A 19623-nucleotide genomic window follows, 5' to 3' on the forward strand; every position below is an offset into this window, starting at 1 on the left:
TGAAAATAATGGTTTGCTTGTTTATGGGGTTTAACGTCCCAAAGCGACTCAGGCTATGAGACAGTCTATAGTGGAGAGCTTCAGAAATTTCAACCGCCTGGGGAAGTGCACCGGCAAGTTCGTTTAAAACTTTGCCCCATTCCAGCCTTCCATGGTTTGCTGCATACTGTTTTCCCCAATTTCACAATGCCTCAATGAAACAGCGTTTCATAAAAAAAAAGTTTATTCTGAAAAACTGGCTCACATCAGCACAGACACGTAATTAGTTTCTGGTACTGGCATAACTAACATATCCAAACGTAAACATAGCAGAATAGCTGCGCACAAGTGATGTGTAAAATAAGTTTACATCTATGTTTCGATTTGAATGAAGTTAAAAAAAGTGAACATTCAAACATACAATCAGCAGTAGACTAAAAAGTGTAAACAAGTGGAAAATTACAGGCAGACAACATTGCACCTCGGCTATAACACAGCACAGGACACAGACAATGTGTGAACATTCTACAGCTATAATAACATAGCCTTAAGAACACACATGTGACCTTTGGCACAGCTAAGCAAGCGAGTATTGTGAACTACAAGGACAGCATAGTAGTAACACGTGCACAACTTACTTCAGCAGTCACGAACAATCTGACAAAAATTGCAGAAAAAAATCTCCGACACGGCGTAAAAAAAATCACAGGTCTCACAAATGTCACAAACAGAGTTTTGTCACTGTTCATCGTTCAAAGCTGCTCTTCCAAAAGCCGGGAACTCGCTCTGACACCACAACCACCACCCTGTAAAAACTCCTATCTGGCCCCACAAAATCCATGATATGGTAATGAAGCTTTTGTAAACGAGACTGTAAAGGTTGACTGAAGAATAAATTCACGTAAGTAGTAATAGAAAAAAAAACAAAAAAAACGCAATGCAAATTGACGCAATGCTGTTTAGATGTCGAAACTAGCCCACACTGACTACACTGCTTCATGGTATGCAAACAGCTGCCATTGTTCATGTGAATGAAACGATCAACACCATTCACTCAGGTGGACTAACAAATAGGAAGTAACACAACTCTGAACCACCGCAATCACGTCACCGCTAAATGGCACCATTAGGGCCCCTGACCAGGCAGGTAATTAGGAACGATTCACACGTAAATGCCCCTTGTCTGCACAACAACACGAATGGCAGCGAAATGGCTGAATTTACAGAAAGAAAAAACATGGCACAAGAAATATACAAGAAATGGCACATGCTTAGGAATCTAGTAATGTGATCAAGCCACGTTTGATGCCACGCAAGAAATGCAAAAATGTGAATGTGAAGCTATAAACAGAAAAAAAGATCATAAACAGTACTCAGAACTAAAGGAAGGAGATGTTTGAATAAACGGGAAGTTTTCTTTGTAAACTCCACTGAAGAGGACTCCATAGGTACTATGGGCATAGGCTCCATACGAGTGAAATCTTGCTCTCATTTTTCTTTTTTTGCAGAACCTAGGCTAGCCTATAAGGCTTTTTTTGCAGCTGGAGCTACCAACGCTTTTACGTAATGTCCTTGGGGCTTACATGCTTTTTTAGGCTATTCTAGTGCAGGGAACATCCTAATGCGGTACATACTGCGAGAACACACTGCCCTAGTTGCCCATCTGGTTTCACGGGCTTTGGGCGAGTGAAACCTTGATTGTCCTGGAAAGTTTGGATGAAGAGGAAACAAATCGAGGACTTTGACTGACTGCGTAAGTGACAAACTAGTCCAAGGCGGCCTTCTTGGCAAACTCTGTCAGAGAAGACGATTCCGTGGGTTCCGTGGGCACGGGCTCAGTTGTGGTAAGCCGGCTAAATTCGATTTCTTCCTGGCTTGTGGAGTGATCTGAATTGAAAAGAATAAAAGCAAAGGTATGCACTTGGTTTAAAGGAGCGCTATACTTTATGAAGTAAAGACCAAGATGCCATGTGTCAAAAGCATTTGCTTTGCGTTGTCCTGTCATCAGGCTAATACCATGCTTTGACAACACAAGTTTTTTGTCAATATTTTTTACATATATACGCTGCCTTGCGAAGAATTGGAGACGGAAATGCAGAACATCGGCACATAAAAACAGTCCTGCGTGTATGACTCTAAAGCAAAATGAGAAATCTTTTTATGTACTTTCATTTTTTTCTTTCAAAAAGTACAACGAAAGCAGGAAACAGCGGTTCAAACAATTTCTTGGTATCCTGAGATTGTTGGCGTTCCTGGTGACTATTGTGGAGCTGGACTGAAATGTAATCTTTCTTCATTATTATTACCTGAGCCTGCATTCTAATACCGATGTGGCTGCGAGTATTGATTAGGGACAGAGACCTTCACATGATGACATTAATCATGGAAGGCGCTCACCATCAGTAAACGTGTTCCAGCTCACAACAGTTTATCCACCTTTCAGCAGTAAATGCAAAACCGTTTTTTATGCAGAATGGGCAGTTTTGTGCACACGTACCAGCAGGCGTTGGGTAGTACTTGTGGGACGGTGCGTACAGGACCAGCAGCATGAAGACGTACAGGTTCCACATGCCGTAGACGCCCGTGAAGAAAGCAGACGTAAACTCCAGCTTGATGTCGTCATCCCATTTCCAGCGACCCTCACTGACCTAATCACGGCCACAATTGGAGGGTAATAAAGAGAGAGAATGCCAGTCAATGTGACCACCGGTAAAGCTGTTGCAGCACTGCATAAAGTGGATGCAGGTTGATTTCGTTCTCTCCGTCCCACTAATGTGGGCCGAGCACAACCTATGCCACCTTGAGAGGCAAGCCTAACCTACCCACTAACAGCACAATCACTCTCGTTACTCGGAGTGAGGACTGATTGTTGTCGCTAAGAGAAGTTCTAGCGGGTGCTAGGAAGGAGCGTTCAGTGCTCCAATTTGAGTTGGCAGAATGTTTTTGTAGGTAAAGTGACACATGCGAGCATAGTAGGTCATTAGGCAAACATGTCCACAAAACTTCTTGGAAACATGAAGAACATGCAAAAAGAAATTAACTGCTTCCCAGCCGAGACACACAGCCACTAACACTACGGAGTGCTTCTCACTTCCCGAGTGACCAGCGCAATGTGGTCTTCTATGCCTCCGCTTGTCTATACAGCCAGATAATCCTGGTTTTTTCTGAACGTCTATGTTCAGAAAACTTTTGTGAGCACCTGTTAAGAAAATGCTGCTAATGCAAATGGGCAAAAAGAAAACATGTCGGTACACAGATGTTTTCCTTTGCACTGTCAATCTGGAGCTATATGCGCTTTTCTCATTCAGCACGCAAAAAGATGGAGTCACTACGATAAAATGAGACTTTCTAAATGACAATAAAGTCTCCACTGCATGCGAGGAAAATCAAAACCATGCGTAACCACTACATAAGAGCCATGCTTCAGTTACTGCAACGATTAAGTGCCAGTTCCGTCACTGACATCAAATGCAGACCACATAATAACCTGCCCTTGCATTTGGTTGAATAAAAAAAAGCCAAGCGACAATATGGTGACCATTTTTAAGGAATCAACTTCTGCTTAGGTGCATTTCTGTCTGACTGTTCTGTAATTTACATCCGTTGCTTTTTTTGCTAGCAGTAGCAATTCCTTCTGCAAGCATAGCTGCAAGTGCTTTGCCAGTAATTAACAACCATTTTCATTTGTTACAGGGAAATTGAGAGCTCAGATAGCCAGAAAATAAAGCAAAGAAACTCCAAGGGACTTTTTACCACATATCACACGCAGGAAGAAAGCGGAGATTATATCGATAGGAAATAATATTAATGAGCACAAAAAAAAAAAAAAAAAAAATCTCTAGAATCAAAACCATCAGTGTTTCAAAAATATCAAAAGCAAGAAAATGTTCATTTGAAAAATAGTCTGCAGCATGCTTTGCAAAAGCTAGAGTCCACAACATATTTTTCCTTTGGCACAAATAATGTTTAGATGAGGAGTGCAGAACAATTTTCAACAAAGTGGGCATGCGCCATTCCAATGGCTGTCAAACCACAGAAGGACAATTCAGCTACTGGCAAAAAGCTCTTTGACCAAATGCACATAGTTTATGTGCAAGTTATTGCTTTTAAAACAACTAATGTAGCAAAGAACAATGCTATAAAGCTGAAGTAGCACTTCTAATGGCGTGCTGCACATCTCTTAAATTTCGACTTTCATTCTGATGCTAGCAGTCTATCGAGACTCAGTTTTGTCGTCTTGTGTGTCAGCAGACATATCCAACATGAATTCAAGCGCATCTTGAAAGGAATGAAGTTGTAATACTGAGTAACGCTCCGGTATTAAAAGAGGGTACTGTTTCCAAACATAACCATTTCCAAGGAAAAAAAAAACAAAGTCGGAGCCCTCGGTCTTGTGACTGTGCGTCCAATAAGCTTATTCACACTGTTTGCATGAGGCTCAGCACGGACAGCGAATTTTCAAGGAACAAGCAGTCAAAATGACCCGGAAACTCTTACTACAATGTGTGTGATGGTTTAATTAGTGCTGCTTTGGCAGGCAATGCACTGGGCTGTTTTCAAACGTAACACCTACGGCTAAGAAACGAGAGTAAGAATATTCTTCTCGAGTGATCCTGGCAATAATTATTACGTTCATCGTGAAGAAACATGAAATATTGGGTATGCAATTGTCCCTAGAAAGGCACCCCAAAAATTTACTAGTTTCAAAAAAATTTTTAAAAAACAGAAAACTCGCATTAGATTCGCACAGACGCCCAAAATTGCAGCTAGGTTTCCCCATATTCAGAAACCGTATGACAAAATTAGCATAATACAACTTTCGCATATCTAAAGAACTGCACATCTGTTAAAACATTGAATGTTCGGTAAAGTGCATTTTCACTACAACCTTTCTCCTGCGCATGCAAGCATACGTGTCGCACGTACCGACGGGAGCCCTAATGCAGTGCAGAATTCACGAGGACGGGGCCAGCTTCTCCCAGCCGGTTGTCACACCTCCCCTTCTAGATGCCCTAACCAAGCTACATTCATCAAGCACGCTAAACTGTTGCCAAGCAGTTTATCTCAAAACTGAAGTGGATGCTATCCGTGTGTGAATTCATGCCTCATTATAAGAAAAATACTACACTAGAAGGAAGCAATGAACAACAAAAAAAGAAGGTGCACAGCATCGAAGAAAAGGATATACAAACCTGTCCTATAATGTAGGCTATCACGGTGAGGGCTGCACAGATCTGGGTGGCAAGAAGCAGGAACTTGAACCTGTATATGATGCCCTGCAAGAAAAACAGAGCAATTGAGAACAAGCCAGTGTATGCAATTCAATACCTAGATAGACGTGCTGACACCAACCTCGTAATACATGCGGCGTGCCTGACTCATGCTTGGCAGAGCAGTCCGCTTGAAGCTAATGTTGCGAAGTACTCGATATAGCAGGTAAGAAAGGAAGAGGAAGTAAATGCCGGCCGACAAACCGCCTGCAATGATGAAGGCCAGCTGTGGAGGTTGAAAGTCAAGGCTTCTTTTGAGTTGGAATGGCAACTGTTCACAAGACGCTACCTTAGCACCAAAACTGCGAGGCGGTTTGCAAGGAAGCAGTGGAACTTTTGAAGGCATGATCCAGTTCTGTGGAAAATTTTATGTTGAATGGCAACTGCGCACAGAAAACGAAATTTGGCTTAAATATTATACTCCATATTATACTGCATATTGCATACAGAGGAAAGAATGGTTTATTACATTGACATGCTCCACAAAAAGACTATACTAAAAGTAAACGCACTACTGTGCATGAATGAAAGGTATTGGTATACTGATACCAATAGGTTACAGGCACAGTGATGCATATCAAGGACAGTGGTATGGCTTAGTGCATTTGAAAGTGCATACAGCCACTGACAATAACCACAGACACCGAGGAAAGTATTTGGAGGTCGTGGGTTCGGTACCACCTGCAACATGTGGTCGTTTCTCTTCTACTTTCTAATCAATTACCTCCGTGACTGCATCACTATTTCACACTGATTATGACCAAAAAAGAAAACCTCTATGCGGATCTTGGTGTTAGCAACTGTTGGTCCCCTTCGTATATATCTTGTTATGAGCCCCGCATATTTTCCACAATTGTTTGTATTTGAAGGTTATCACTTCAGGGGCAACATATTTTGTATAAATTACACTAACATGCTTTCTTTTCTCAAAAATGCTACAATGAATGCATGAGCTTAGCTAGCCAAAGGATTCCTTAATCCTGCATCATCGCACTTGCTGTGGACAGAATGACTGTCACGACAAGAAACATTTCTTGGTCTGTTTCCCTCAAATGATGGACATAAGATTAATTATGGTACACAGACAGGTCTACCAAGGTATATTGGTAAGCTATCTGCAAAGCAGTCTTCCAAAGGATACAGCAAGGTTGCTGCCAACATGGGAAGCCCAGATGCTGTAGAAAGGATTCCTCAGCTGAATTCCCCTGCAAGGCCAGATGCAGGTCAGTTGTATTGACTTTTCGCAAAACTAGGGGGCGAGTGCATCAGTACTCTCACTACCACCTACCTTTCACAGAGGTCAAAAATAAAGAGGCAAACACAGCCTGTTATCACCGCGCTCAGGTGTTTCCAGTAAGAACGCAATCTGTTCCGCTCAATGTCGTCCTGCAATACAGAGAGCGCCATCAATCAACTCTGCGATCTGTGAGCCTAGAGAAAGAAAGAGACTTCTAAATTTTTTGAAAGAACATACCGGCGTTCAAATACTTTAGAATGGTATTTATGGCACTTCAGATGAAAAGAGGCCTCCGCAGATGCAGGCCTTTGTTTTTTTTTTCCTTGAAAATGTGCATTCAGCAAACGTGCAACCTACCATCAGCAAAGCACAACCTACCCTGCGGCCCTCCTGCGAGACGTGCGTGAAAAAAGCAGACACAAAAGCCAATGAAGAAAACAATATGCACAAGCATAGACATAGCTCGCAACACACTCTACACACAAAAGCAGATGTGCATGCTTTACATGGAGGCGTACGGAAGACACAATGCTGAAAAGCCAGTAGCGCTGCTTAGTTTACAGTCTAACCTCCTTATAGCAATATGCACTGCGATGCTAAACAAGAGTGTAAACTACGCAGTGTAAAATATATGAGACAAAGAAGATTTTTCCACAGACACACCACTGTGTGCCAAATTCTCATCGTGCATCTCACCTCTTATACTTTCTGCTTTACAAAGTATGCAAGAACAACCTGCCCACTCCTTGCCCCGGCAAGAAGCATTGTTATTACTGACAACTGTTGCAATCTAGTCGTGATAAAAAGCATACCAAAGAAATCCTAAAAATGTTCTGATCTGGTAGGCCACAAAGCGTGATAGCTTGCAATGACAGGTTCATAAAAAAAAAATGCTACAGTAGTATCATAATGCGGTTTATGCAAAGCTTCACCGAAAATGATACAGCTGCTACATGTAGCTGAAACAAAACTTCCTCTGCATGAACAAAGCCTTAAAGGCCTTCAAGTGGCTTGATCAAGAACTTTGACGGGGTTTTTAAACAGAGGGGCAATCATTAAAAAATTTCTAGAATAAAAATGATAGTTTCGTCACATGGTCGCGTCGTCCTTTCTAGTGAGATCAGAAAGTTGTCTACATATCTTGCCACCCTTATAACATTGAAGAGAGCCTCATGAAGCAGGGGTTCTTGTGAGAGCAAAACATCTTTATGCAGCTCAACAACATCAATGAGTCATGGCATTAAGACGCAATTTTCAGTGCTAATATCATGGCATGAAGGCATTCTAAAAGGCATTCTTTCAGACATCATGAAGTTCATGGTGCCAAATTGTGACATACTTTGTACATCACAATTATTTGTTATAACCCACACTGCTGTTGTAGTTTATTTTTGAAGTCAGAGTAAACTTGCTAATATTTAAGAATATGTGTTGCCACGGGAGGTGCACAACATGAAGATTAAGTGACACTTGAGCAGTCAGTCAAGTCCTCTCCTCAAACTAAATACATGTGAGTCAAAACTCATGGCTCAGTAGCAAGCATGATAGCACGCATGGTGGTCTATAGCCTGTGCAAAAACAAAATAAGAAACATGCAAAGGCTGGCAACATACTCTGGACAGGTATAGTGTTTTTTTCTGCATTATTTTTTAAATTTAAAATTGAAAAAAATAATCCCAACTCTTTTCTGTTAACTGAAGCGATACCATGGCCCTGCTGTCACTAAGCTTGAGCCAGTAACAAAGTGCCAGATACAAATGGTAGGGGCAGAAAATTAGGACGGAATTGGTTTCAGAATCATCACACTAATTCTACTATACGCAACTGATATGTGACTACACATGATTTTTTTTTTTCACACACATGATCACAGCAATATCAACTACCCAGCTGCATATCCTAACAAGGCCTCAAATTTCACACTGTGCTAATGATGCCTACCTCATTTCTGTCTGAACGGAAAATAAGAAAATTATATTGTAACTTTATTGGTAAAATAGAATGAATTACTCTCGCAGACCGTCATGATAAGACAGTCTATTATATGAATCAATGCTATAAACTTATCTGGAATCATCCCACTTTCAGAAAAAAAAAAAAAAAAAAAAAAGAATTGCTTCTTCAGGAGACTGACTGCAACTGCTGTCATTTATATTGCAACTTGTATCTTTGCATGACTTTCCCTTGGGTAGCAATATTTCTGCACATGGTTTAACTTGACTGCCAGCTAACCAACATTTTTTTGGATTAGCTGCTAGTAAAACAGTACTGTACTGGTCTATGTCCCTCGCTTAATACACTATCTCCACTGGTGGGTCCTAGTATCACCTGAATGAACAAACAATAGCAGAACAAGAAAACAAAAACAAAAAACATTGCAACAAAATGTACACAACACTCTTATGATTGCGAAGCATCAATTTGATTAATTAGGTACAGGGGATGCCCAGCTTGTTCAAGAGTTTGGAGCATAGCTGACCCAAAGCAACGAAAGCAACAGAAGCTGCTGGATCAAACAAAGTAATTCTATTTAGAAATAACTGGATATCCGAAGCTTCTAATTTGTAATTTGAGACCACCAAGTCGATATCCACACTTATCATAGTTCATCCGTACATGCCCTCTGTACAGGCACAGGTATTATGACAGGGAGCATTTAGTTCTACTTTAGCTGAAGCTAACAAAGGTATTCCCTTTCATAGTACTTCGGTCTGTACAATGTGGCGCCATGCCTCAACGATTCCTCAAACTAGTAGTAAACGACGAACATTGGCTGGGGGCCAACAGCAGCAAAGGTTGTGTTTAAGAGAAGCCTGAATACACTCAGACGGGCTAGACTGACAAGTTAGCGCCATGACGTTAGCGTAAGGTTCAGTTAGTGTTAAGGTTCAGCGTTAAGGTTCAGTTAGCGTAAAATCAAAAGACAGCCGGAGTAACACCGTCAAACTTCAATGGCAGGTGCCTTTGGCACACACGTGCAGACGGCACCACAATTAGCCAAGACTGCTTGGAAGGGACACCGGGGACGAATCTCTCCCACTTTTGTTCATGGCAAATACCGGTACGGTGACTTCCAGGGTGCCAAAAGTTGCATTTGTTGCCGAGAAACTTGCACTAAGAATTCTACTGCCATTTGATTCAAGCTCGTGGCCCTTTTGAATTAAATGGCAATATATAAGAACGTTCACAAAATAAATGGCGCCAATGAGCTTCAATTAACCTGCCAGATTGTACAGTGCTCGCACACTTGTATTTCATTTTCCAACTTTTCTGCCCAGCAGAAGCCTTGCTTCCAGTAAAAGTAGCATCCTTGTTACTGAAACACGACGACACAACATAACCTGTCCTGTGAGTATACCTTTTAAATCAATTCTGCGTAACATGTTCCCACCAAAGATGCAGTGGTTACGGCGCTTGACTACTGTTCCCAAGGGCGCGGGATCGAACCCCGGCCTCGGCAGCCGCTTTTCGATGGAGGCGGAAAGCAAGGCACCCGTGTGCTGTGCGATGTCAGTGCATGTTAAAGAACCCCAGGTAGTCAAAATTTCTGGAGTCCTCCACTACGGCGTCTCTCATAGCCTGAGTCGCTTTGGGACGTTAAACCCCACAAACCAAACCAACCAAACCTATTGCATGAAGCCCTATTGCTGTCCCGACACTATGAAAACATCACGGTGAGTTATGTTCATACCAGCCTGAGTAAGCCGTTACATGACCTGAAATGTTGAACTTGGATCTATTTTGGACGATGCGAGTGTTTCTCTTATGGAGGTGATAAAAAATGCATCGGCGCCAGAGGCACGAGTTACGCGATCCATCACTAACTATGGGGCACGCACCGATGAAGTGCCTCCAGCGAGAGCTTATAGTATACCCAAGTCTGTTATAACCAGATTGCAACTATTAGCCAAGAAATAGTCAATGGCTCTTTACTTTTTTTTTTTTTGCATACTTCTTGACTATCAACCACAGTTCTGGACACACTCTCCCCAATTAAAACTGCAGTGCCCTAATTCACTGATAGATAGATGTAGAGGTAGACAGGTCTCTAAAGTGCTACGCCCGTGTTGAACACAGGACTAAAATGAGCACCTCAAATGAACTTGAGGGTATTCCACTAGCGTACCACCAATTGATGTGCTTTTTTAGTGTCCCCCTAGCGTAACACACCAAGCGATCACCCAACTCACCATCAGGTGCTCTCCACAAAATATGAGCCAGAAACTGAGCAGGGTTGCGTAGAAGATTCCCTGCCGGATGTCGCTCATGAGCAGCATGAATGGCATGTCGAACCACAGGGTCAGGAACTCCAGGGGCACTGCAACCAGGAGAGGTGCGTGCGCCCACTCTCAAAGTGCACCGTAGGCAGCGTACAAACTAAACTAGAAGCTTATTCCCTTTGTACAAAAAAAAAATTTAAAAAAAATCACACTCCTCATGTTTTGCGTAGCCTTTAAAGTGTATATGCCACATCATTTCAGACAGCATCTTCCAGGTTTGGGATGATGTCTGCAGTGCTACAAAGCTAATTAAAGGCATTGGCAATTGAACACAACTTTTTAAATATTGTAAGTTATGGGGCTTAACATCCCAAAGCTACACGAGGGCTGTGAAGGGCACTGTACATAAGAGCTCCAGATCAACGAAAATAACCTGCGGTCCATTAACAATGTGTGCCGACACTGCAACCCACAGGGGCGTTCTCATACTTTGCCTTCATTAAAATATGAATGCTGCGGCCAAGATCGAACCAGCGAACCTGAGATCAGCAGCAGAGCCCCAAATCTACTACAGAGAGGTAGCTGCGACAACTGTGGCAAGCTAGCCATAATTTTGCCTTCTGCTCCCAGACAAACATCAACATAACCTGCAAGCACGAAGACAGTCGACATCTACTAAGAACAGAAAAATGAATGAAGTTGCTGGGCAGTTGTCCTTGTGTTGAGAGCAACTGCTATAATGTTGCAGTCTTATTTCACACCGCTTCTGGGGCAGACTCTTAAGAAAGAGCTTATCGATAAGTTTTATCTCAGTGCACAAATGCACAAAGTCAAATTCAATTATAATGCATCAACTTTGGCCAGAAACAAAAGTGAACATTCCAGAGACTACACAACTCAAGCCTGTTAGCCATGCAGAAAAACCATACTCACAGTTCAGCAGGGTCAGGGCAATCCCGAGGGAAAGAAGCAAGCTGGAATGAAGATGCAACAAAGCTAAGTAATGCTGATTCGAAAAAAGCCTTCATGGAAACATTACAAGCGTATTTCAGAAGGTCTGAACTTGCCCTTCTATGAGGTGCGGGGGACGTGCCAGCATTCTGATGCGTCGCCAGAACCAAATCAGTGTGGCCAGAACGATGGGGAAAAAGAACGTCTTGAGGGAGACCCACACCTTCGTGAAGCCACCATTTTGGTGAATCAACTGCAAAACATTTACAATGATGTGTCCGTGAATTTCAAGAAAAAATAACAGAAATGCCCCTGAATTTTTTATCACTGTTCTATTGTGACATCAATTGCCATGTTTTACCGTGAGTTTCAAAGCCCAGCAAAAAAAAATGCATAGAAAATATGCTCGTGTTGCATTCTGCTTTGCAATGCACTCTTTTTGCGCAGCTTTATTATGTCTAGATGCAGGCATTGAAGAAATGCATGTGGCTTAGGTAGGTACAGTCTTTGTCAAAAGTGTAGAGCCCGAGGGATTTGCTTCTGAGTGGCTTCGTGCAGCTTGTAATGCATTTCCACTGTTCCGAATCTCTTGATGGTAAGAAGAGTTTTAGTCCTACCCTCTCCAATGGGAATGACCAGTACTAATGCTAAATCAGCGCCACTACATGGCTCAAAAGCAGACCCCCTGTGCCCTAAACTTTTGACAAAGGATGCACTTATATGGGCAAACTGTCTGCTTTGCTTAGTTGTACGGTGTTTGCTAAACTAATAGAATGTAGCCCAACACACTCATATCAATGGTGCCAAATGACAGGTCATTTGTTAAATGCAAATTCATAGTTTGTGCAAACACCTTAAGCACAACTGAAAGATTTTGATTTCTGCAAGTTTTGAATAGATATAAATCATATAATTGCTCTGGCAGATTGCTTGAAAGCCTTGGGTGTTTTTTAAAGGATATTCCACGACAGTCCTATAACTAAACAGAACTTCGGCCCATATTTACAAAATGACCACCGCCAGCCATCTAGCAATGGTAACCTCTACCTGTAGACGTTTTGGTCGAAATCGAAAATAAATAGACACTGACAGGTGGTGCAGTGCACAGAACTGACATGTTGTAGCCACTCCAACAGAGTAGACAATGATGGAAGGAAAACGTAAGTGAAACCAACAGTTAGGTACAGTGATGAGTGCAGACAATCTGCATCGCTAACACGACAAAGGTGACTGGGAAAAGTCTGTCAAAGTTTCTCTGAGCTTTACCTGTTCTCTACCTAGTATTGTCAACTTCCTTAGACAAGAATCGTTATCAAAAACATTTCGGTCAGTAAACCAACGTTTGAACACCGTCAGAGGTAATGAGATTTGGCAAGACAGTCACTCACAACAAGCCAGACGTCCTTAACTTCCCTGAGATCCTTGTTACCAGGGCTACCTTCGTGCAGTGGCAGGCGCAGATTTAGGAGATAATAGTCATGGTGAAGGCTTCCCAGCTCAAACAGGCTGAGGACATCACAGTTGTAGGCGTGGCCGTCAGAAATCTGCACACAAAACCACGAAACCAGCTTTTAAATAGCAAATAAAGACAAGTAGGGCAAGAAAAGATGAAGGACAAAAGATAACAAATATAAAGTGCACAGTATTTTCTCAATCCATTCTCGTGCTGTTTGTATGAACTCGTGCACCAGAAATGCAGGCAGCCATCTCTCATAGCCCGAGTCGCTTTGGGAAGTTAAACCCCATAAACCAAGCCAAAACAAACCAAACCAGAAATGCAGGCAGGTAGGCTGGCGATGCACGCTCATAGCTTCCACTGATAAGCACAGCAAGTTGTCAGCAACTAACGGCATAATAATCAAATCTATACAACCGACTCCTCAAGGCTTGCATTTGTGTGAATAGTTGCACTTCCACAGAGCCACACAACACTCGGTAAACAAAAACAAGCATGCAACAATGCAAAGAAATGAGCATACCCTGGTATCGTTTATATCGCACTGCAAGTGGCGCTCTTCAACAGATTTTGCCAAAAGCGTCCACTTGTCCGGAGGGTCGTGCTTGTTCCTGTAGCCAAGCTTCGCTTCCAAGCTAAGTAATGGGTTTCTCGCTTACGTTGCAGGTGCCGTGAGTAATTTTGGAGAAAAAAAACGATACAATTAATAGACAGTCATCAGGCAACCTGCAAATACAGCTTACTAGCACAGAGGTGAAATTAGTTCCTAAGATTAGTACACTTCAGCAGCAAAGGGCACCACAGTTGAAAGAAAAATATCAACATCAGATGCAACTGCTTCGTTTCGTGCCCCATAACTTCAGATGAGTTTGCCAATCAAAACTGTGATGCCGAGTGTCTTCCTTTTGTTGTCAGATGCCCATTCAACCCGGGTGCGAAAATACACAGGCCAAGTTTCCTCAACACAGCGCAGCTTCATGACAAGAAATCATAACGCAGTGGAAGACAAAACAAAAGAAATGAGAGGCTGATGGAGAATGTGTGCAATGTTGGGAATGGAAGAGGAGGACTGCTTGTCTATTGCTATTATATCGTGCAAGTCACAAAAGTGTCGCGTCTCCCATGAAATTTCTTTATTCGAAGACTTGCCATGTGGCATAGGACAGGGTGCTTAAAGTAAGTCGTGTGAATTACTGTCTTCCAGAAACAAGAGCAAGCTACAGCTTTCAACGCTTTCCATTAGCCATAAGTGCAGGTCTTCTTCCTCCCTTGTAGCCGCAGCCTAACCTCTTCTAATAGTCTTATTCTTGATGGGTAAGGTCCACCCCAGCCTAATCCTTGTAAGTGATACCTCCTCTATTCTCGTTAGGTTATGCGTTAGGGGATAAGTGCACTGGGGAATCAGGGCAAGCTCACTTTTTCTTAAAGAGGGTCCCAAGATGAGGAGAGCGGAGCGGGGTTTAAAAGGGAGGCTTGTGGGCTAGGCATTCGTGCTTGGAGCTCTGTGTACAATGGAGTCTGTTTTCTTGTGATGAATATTTTGAGCGTCTTCTGGTATCCAATGCATCTGAATGCGTTTCACTATTTTTCTTATTTAAAATACAGAGCTCGCAATTCTACGATACAGACTCCACTTGCGCATGCAATAGCATGTAGTCATGTTATGGTATGTTAATATGCTGCTTCAGAAAGATAAAATTTGTTGGAAGTTAGCACCCGAGCTAGTTGCGCCTTACTCTACCTCTACAGATTCTAGTTACGAATCACGCACAAGCAAGCCCAGCGAGCTATGCTTCAGAATAGAGCTATACATGCGGCTGATAAAGATTTCTCAATGAATGTTAATGACAACACCGTTCCATAACTCATGGCCAAACATAACGTTGACCTGAGTATCCTAAAATCTGTTGCATTACTATGAGTGTTCCGTCAAAATCTAAAGTTAAGGATAGCCGAACAATGGCCATTGGAATGAAAGTGATTGGCTTATTTACATTTAATGACTGTTTTTTTCACCAGCTGCTTCCTTTCTTTCACATTGAAACATTTAGAAGAGCAAAAACAGAAGGGGAAAAGGTAAATGGAAAGGCAAGCTCACTCATTGGGTTGGTCTCACTGTGGATGATGTCCAGCTGAAGGATGCCAATCAAGTTCTGCATCCAACGCGAGTAGGCCAAGTCCATCTGGGCCCGGGGCCCCGGGGCTTGGAATGCGAAAACAATGTGGTTGGCTGTCAGGTTCGGGTCAGTTCGGGATGCATCAGTGAGCTCGTGGATCACCGTGCAGTTGGTGGGCTGTCCTTCGTGGCCCCGTGGTACGTGCCAGGTGTCATCAAACATGCCCATCGGGAGCAGGGAGTCCCGCTTGCATATGGTGGCCAAAATCTGGTCCGCATTGGACGGGGCTGGAGCTGTTCGAGACGAGAGTTAGGAACAAGATACATTGCAAAACACTCGGGAGAAAAAAAAAGGAAAAGAGAATCTGACCAAAATATGAGGTGGACAGAATCAATATGAACGCTTTATTTCACAATACTGTTTTAAGCCCCTCCTGCGCTTTTCATTTGCCGCTTGTTCAAAGCCACTGTCATGACATGCACAAGATACCAAACACTATATCACCGCAGAAAAAACAAAATTAGAGGGTACCTTATATGTCTCTTAAGAGAAGAATGGCGAAAGCCTACCCTTCCTATCCTATAATTTGCCTCCCATCGTTAGCTTCTTGTTGGCATTCGTTGCAGTGCTACATATAATTATAATTGGTTTACAGGAAAGGAAAGGCGCACTATTTATCACACTTTCTCCGGCAAGTGTGAGTTTGGACGGTACACCATCGCTCCTGCTGCATGGCGTTCCTTGGCACGTTCGTGGCATTGCAGATGGTAGGGAAGCATCCCACCTCGGCCAATCAGAACGCCGCAAAAGCGGGACACACTTTGTCCACGACAGCATGAGCCATTAAAGGCTTTCGCCTTAAAAGCTGGATGTAGCTTTGGGCACCTCTTGATAGAACGGAATCAACAAAACAACTCCAAACTTGAAGTATTTTAATATGCCACTTCAGATATCAAGCTGCAATGCAAGAATGTCATGTGTTCATTATATAGGTTGATGTTTTCCAGTGACATGACATTAGTAGTGTGTGAGAACATGTTGGTTCTAGAATGAAGTGTGAGAGTACTGTGCAGAACGTGCCACAAATAATTGGTAAGCAAATATTCAAGACTGCAGAAGCTGGTAAGTCTGCAGTGTGTTCACAACGAATCCATTCACATTCTATGCACTCAAATTTCCCACATTCTACATTCCTTTATTGGTCCACTAAATTTGCACATGTCTGAATCAATAAGAAAAAGAAATATAGACAACAGACAGCTAACATTTACACAACATATTTTTACTCACATGCTCCCCTTAATCAGATTTTCGATGAAACTTCCTATAAACCATACAGAAGTTCAATATAATTAGAAAATATTTTAATGTGGTCATGAGCTGCCCAGCCCAATCTGAAATTAACCGAGCATAGGATAAGTGAATTTCATACTTAAAGGGTCTAAATATTTGCACGACTATACTACTAGCTATACTGAAATAAGAGACTGACAGCAACATATCAAATGGATCAATCTTGTGTTTGAGAACCCATACTAGCACACTCTATGCAATCAAACTAAAATTTTTCAGTCGCTCAATGGACTACATTATTCTAAGCTTAGGAAGTTTCTCCATCTGTTTTTCGACTCAGTGAGGTAACGCCCCAAAGCGACTCAGCCTACGAGAGACGCTGTAGTGGAGGGCTCTGGAAATTTCGACCACCTGGGGTTCTTTAACGTGCACTGATATCGCACAGCACACGGGCGCCTAGCTTTTCACTTCCATCAAAAAGCAGCCACTACGGCCAGGATTCAATCCTGCACCCTCGACAACAGCAGTCGAGCGGCCTAACCACTGCACCACCGCGGCAGGGCATATTGCCAGTGAAGGCAACTTTGGTTCCACTTTAAGCACATATAACTGCTATGCAATGCACACACTTTCCCTTTTCAATAAACGTGCTACTAGGCTAGGTGAAAAAAAAAGATCATACCAGTCCTAGGTAAGTGCTCCACAGCACTTTCTGTGTTTAAAAAGGCATGTAGGTGTGAATCATAATTTATTTGCTAATATGGTTCAAGCAGTCTTGTCCCAAACAGGGCCAACTGGGTTTCGTCAGAATGGTTCTACTTGAACAGGAACAGTTATGGAGCAAAGGAAGGTGCAGTGGCTGGTCTCATTCACGGGAGACCTCTCAACTATGATTTGAGGCAGTAGTGATGAGAAAAGCAACACACAAAATGCTCTCCCCTCTCCCCCTCACACAAAAAAAATAAATAAATAAATAAAAAAAATAAAAAAATAATCTGAAGGTATTTTTTTGCTTCATAACTATTGGAAGAACTGATGCAGACATACACGAGAAAAGTGGACCGGATAAATGCTTCTTGCCCACTACCTGAACGCAAGTGGATAAAGATCATGTGTTTGGATCCACAATGTGTCGGCACAATTTCCTGTATTCTGTGCAGCTGTAAAACTGCGCAGAATATTGATGCACATGCTTCAAACAAAAATAGGTGATGTTCTGTCAGTTGATATTTACATATTCAATGAAGCCAATGATGCCCACGTAAAATTTAACTTGACAGATAGTAGTCATCAATTAACTCTGTTCCCCAGTGCAGACCAGCTTTCTTTCATGCCCACAGCTGCGTACCGCTTCACTCAGCATTCGTCTCTAAACATAAAGGGACTAATATGCCTGCAGTTAGAACTACTTTCACTTCATGTTACAGGAGGAGACAAAACCCACTGCATTGGTTCAAACAATTTAGTGCCTAAATCTATTTCGTCCTTGACTGTCTACCTCCCTATGTAAAACCACAGAAAGAAATAAATAAATAAAATAAAAACAAATAGAAGAGAACAAAAATCGCTGAGCAATATTAAAAGTGTGCTTGAAGCTGTGAGTAGGTAACTGCAAGTAGTAAACGAGAGAGGCAATGTTGAAGCTCTGGCATATGAAAATTCATTCCCTTCTAGCGGCTTCGAAATTCGTACTTCTTCATGCACCATTGAAATTGGCGCACGATCGACATAAAACGAATCTGTCCTACGAGTTAAAAGAACGTGTGTGTGTGTGTGTGTGTGTGTGTGTGTGTGTGTGTGTGTGTGTGTGTGTGTGTGTGTGTGTGTGTGTGTGTGTGTGTGTGTGTGTGTGTGTGTGTGTGTGTGTGTGTGTGTGTGTGTGTGTGTGTGTGTGTGTGTGTGTGTGTGTGTGTGTGTGTGTGTGTGTGTGTGTGTGTGTGTGTGTGTGCGTGCGTGCGTGCAGGGGGGGGGGGCGGTGAGAATCAGAGGCGCCAGAAAAAAAAAAAAAAAAAGCGTCAATGTGGAGCCCACACGCGGTGATCGCTCTCTCCATGCCACACATGACGGAGGGCTAAGGTACAGGTATACACGGCGGCGGCAGCCTTTGAAGCTTCAATTGACGGCGCCAGTGGAGAGGGCGCGGAGGCTCCGAGAAAGAAGGCGCCCGTTTTTTCGTGCTCCCTCTCCTGTTCGCGCGCATGTGTGTGCACGGCTTTGACGCGCGCAAGATGCATGGACTGTCCGTGGCTCGAGCTCACAGGAGATTCTGGAAAAGTAACTTTTATTCCACTGCAAATGCTGCACATTTCCTGCACTCAAGGATACAAATTCCGAGACGCACCTGAATGCACGCTACATTCCCAAGCCGCGGTTCTCTTCAGGGCCTGTCACTCGCACGAGAAGACGAAATAGGATTTTTTTTTTTTTTTTTTTTTTGCTGTTTCACAGCACTGCGGTAAATTTACACCTTCCGTAATACCTTAGCCAAAAGCTTTCATAGCATAAAGTTCTCGATATTCGATGTTCTTCCTCAGAATGAGTATCGTTTCCCACAAAATTTTACAGCCTATGCATCCCCACCCCTCCGTTTATGTGCTACAGGAGAAAGAACCTTGCGCTCCAACCTGTACAATACCACGGAAACATACTCCTGAAACAAGCGGACAATAAAAAGACGTTATGCTCCTTATTCCATCCCGTCCCAATGCAAAGTATTCATTTGACGTAAGGCGCACGCCCTATGCGAGCGTACAAGGCGACGTTACTCACCAATTAGGCCGCCGATAAGAAAGCAGACCACTTGAAGTATTAGCACTACAGCAACTATGCAGGCAAGCTTGCGGCCGCTAAGATTTTCGAGAATGCTCCCAGCCATTTTGACGTTTACGACAGGTTGAGCGCCGATGCCGAAGACAACGCTGACAATGCCATGCGCGCACGCACAGACATCACGAAGACGGCTGCAAACCGCACGCACATACATACTCGCGGAGTAAGTTGGTGTCGCCATCCACCGAGGAAAACCAAAACTAGCGGCGATAAAAATATATGATATTTCATTTCCCTGCAAACGTCAACTTAAGTATGCTCAGAATAAAGA

The 19623-nt window shown here is 42.8% G+C and overlaps 1 protein-coding gene across 1 annotated transcript; it reads right to left on the reverse strand.

Moving 5' to 3' along the window:
- Nucleotides 1–217: 217 nt before the first annotated feature.
- wls (Wnt ligand secretion mediator) lies at nt 218–19495 on the reverse strand. Its single transcript, XM_084577442.1, has 13 exons — nt 19293–19495; nt 15212–15523; nt 13637–13767; nt 13046–13201; nt 11774–11910; nt 11640–11680; nt 10677–10804; nt 6538–6635; nt 6391–6454; nt 5332–5475; nt 5172–5255; nt 2477–2627; nt 218–1866 (listed from the first exon to the last, which is right to left on the reverse strand). The coding sequence occupies exons 1-13, from the start codon at nt 19396–19398 to the stop codon at nt 1745–1747; spliced, it is 1674 nt and encodes a 557-aa protein (XP_084433568.1). The 5' UTR covers nt 19399–19495; the 3' UTR covers nt 218–1744.
- Between the last annotated feature and the right edge of the window lie 128 nt (nt 19496–19623).

The sequence above is a fragment of the Amblyomma maculatum genome, chromosome 8 (assembly GCF_055883805.1).
Source record: "Amblyomma maculatum isolate TAMU_Amacu chromosome 8, ASM5588380v1, whole genome shotgun sequence".
Classification (NCBI taxonomy): domain Eukaryota; kingdom Metazoa; phylum Arthropoda; class Arachnida; order Ixodida; family Ixodidae; genus Amblyomma; species Amblyomma maculatum.

Bases quoted from the DNA above. Each gene is read 5' to 3' on its own strand.
- wls (XM_084577442.1), bottom strand. From the start codon at position 19,398: ATGGCTGGGAGCATTCTCGAAAATCTTAGCGGCCGCAAGCTTGCCTGC. The intron at 11,681-11,773 runs GCAAGTTCAGAC...TCTTCATTCCAG, and splicing joins CCCCCGCACCTCATAGAAGG to CTTGCTTCTTTCCCTCGGGA. The intron at 6,455-6,537 runs GTAGGTGGTAGT...CTGGCCTTGCAG, and splicing joins ATTTTTGACCTCTGTGAAAG to GGGAATTCAGCTGAGGAATC.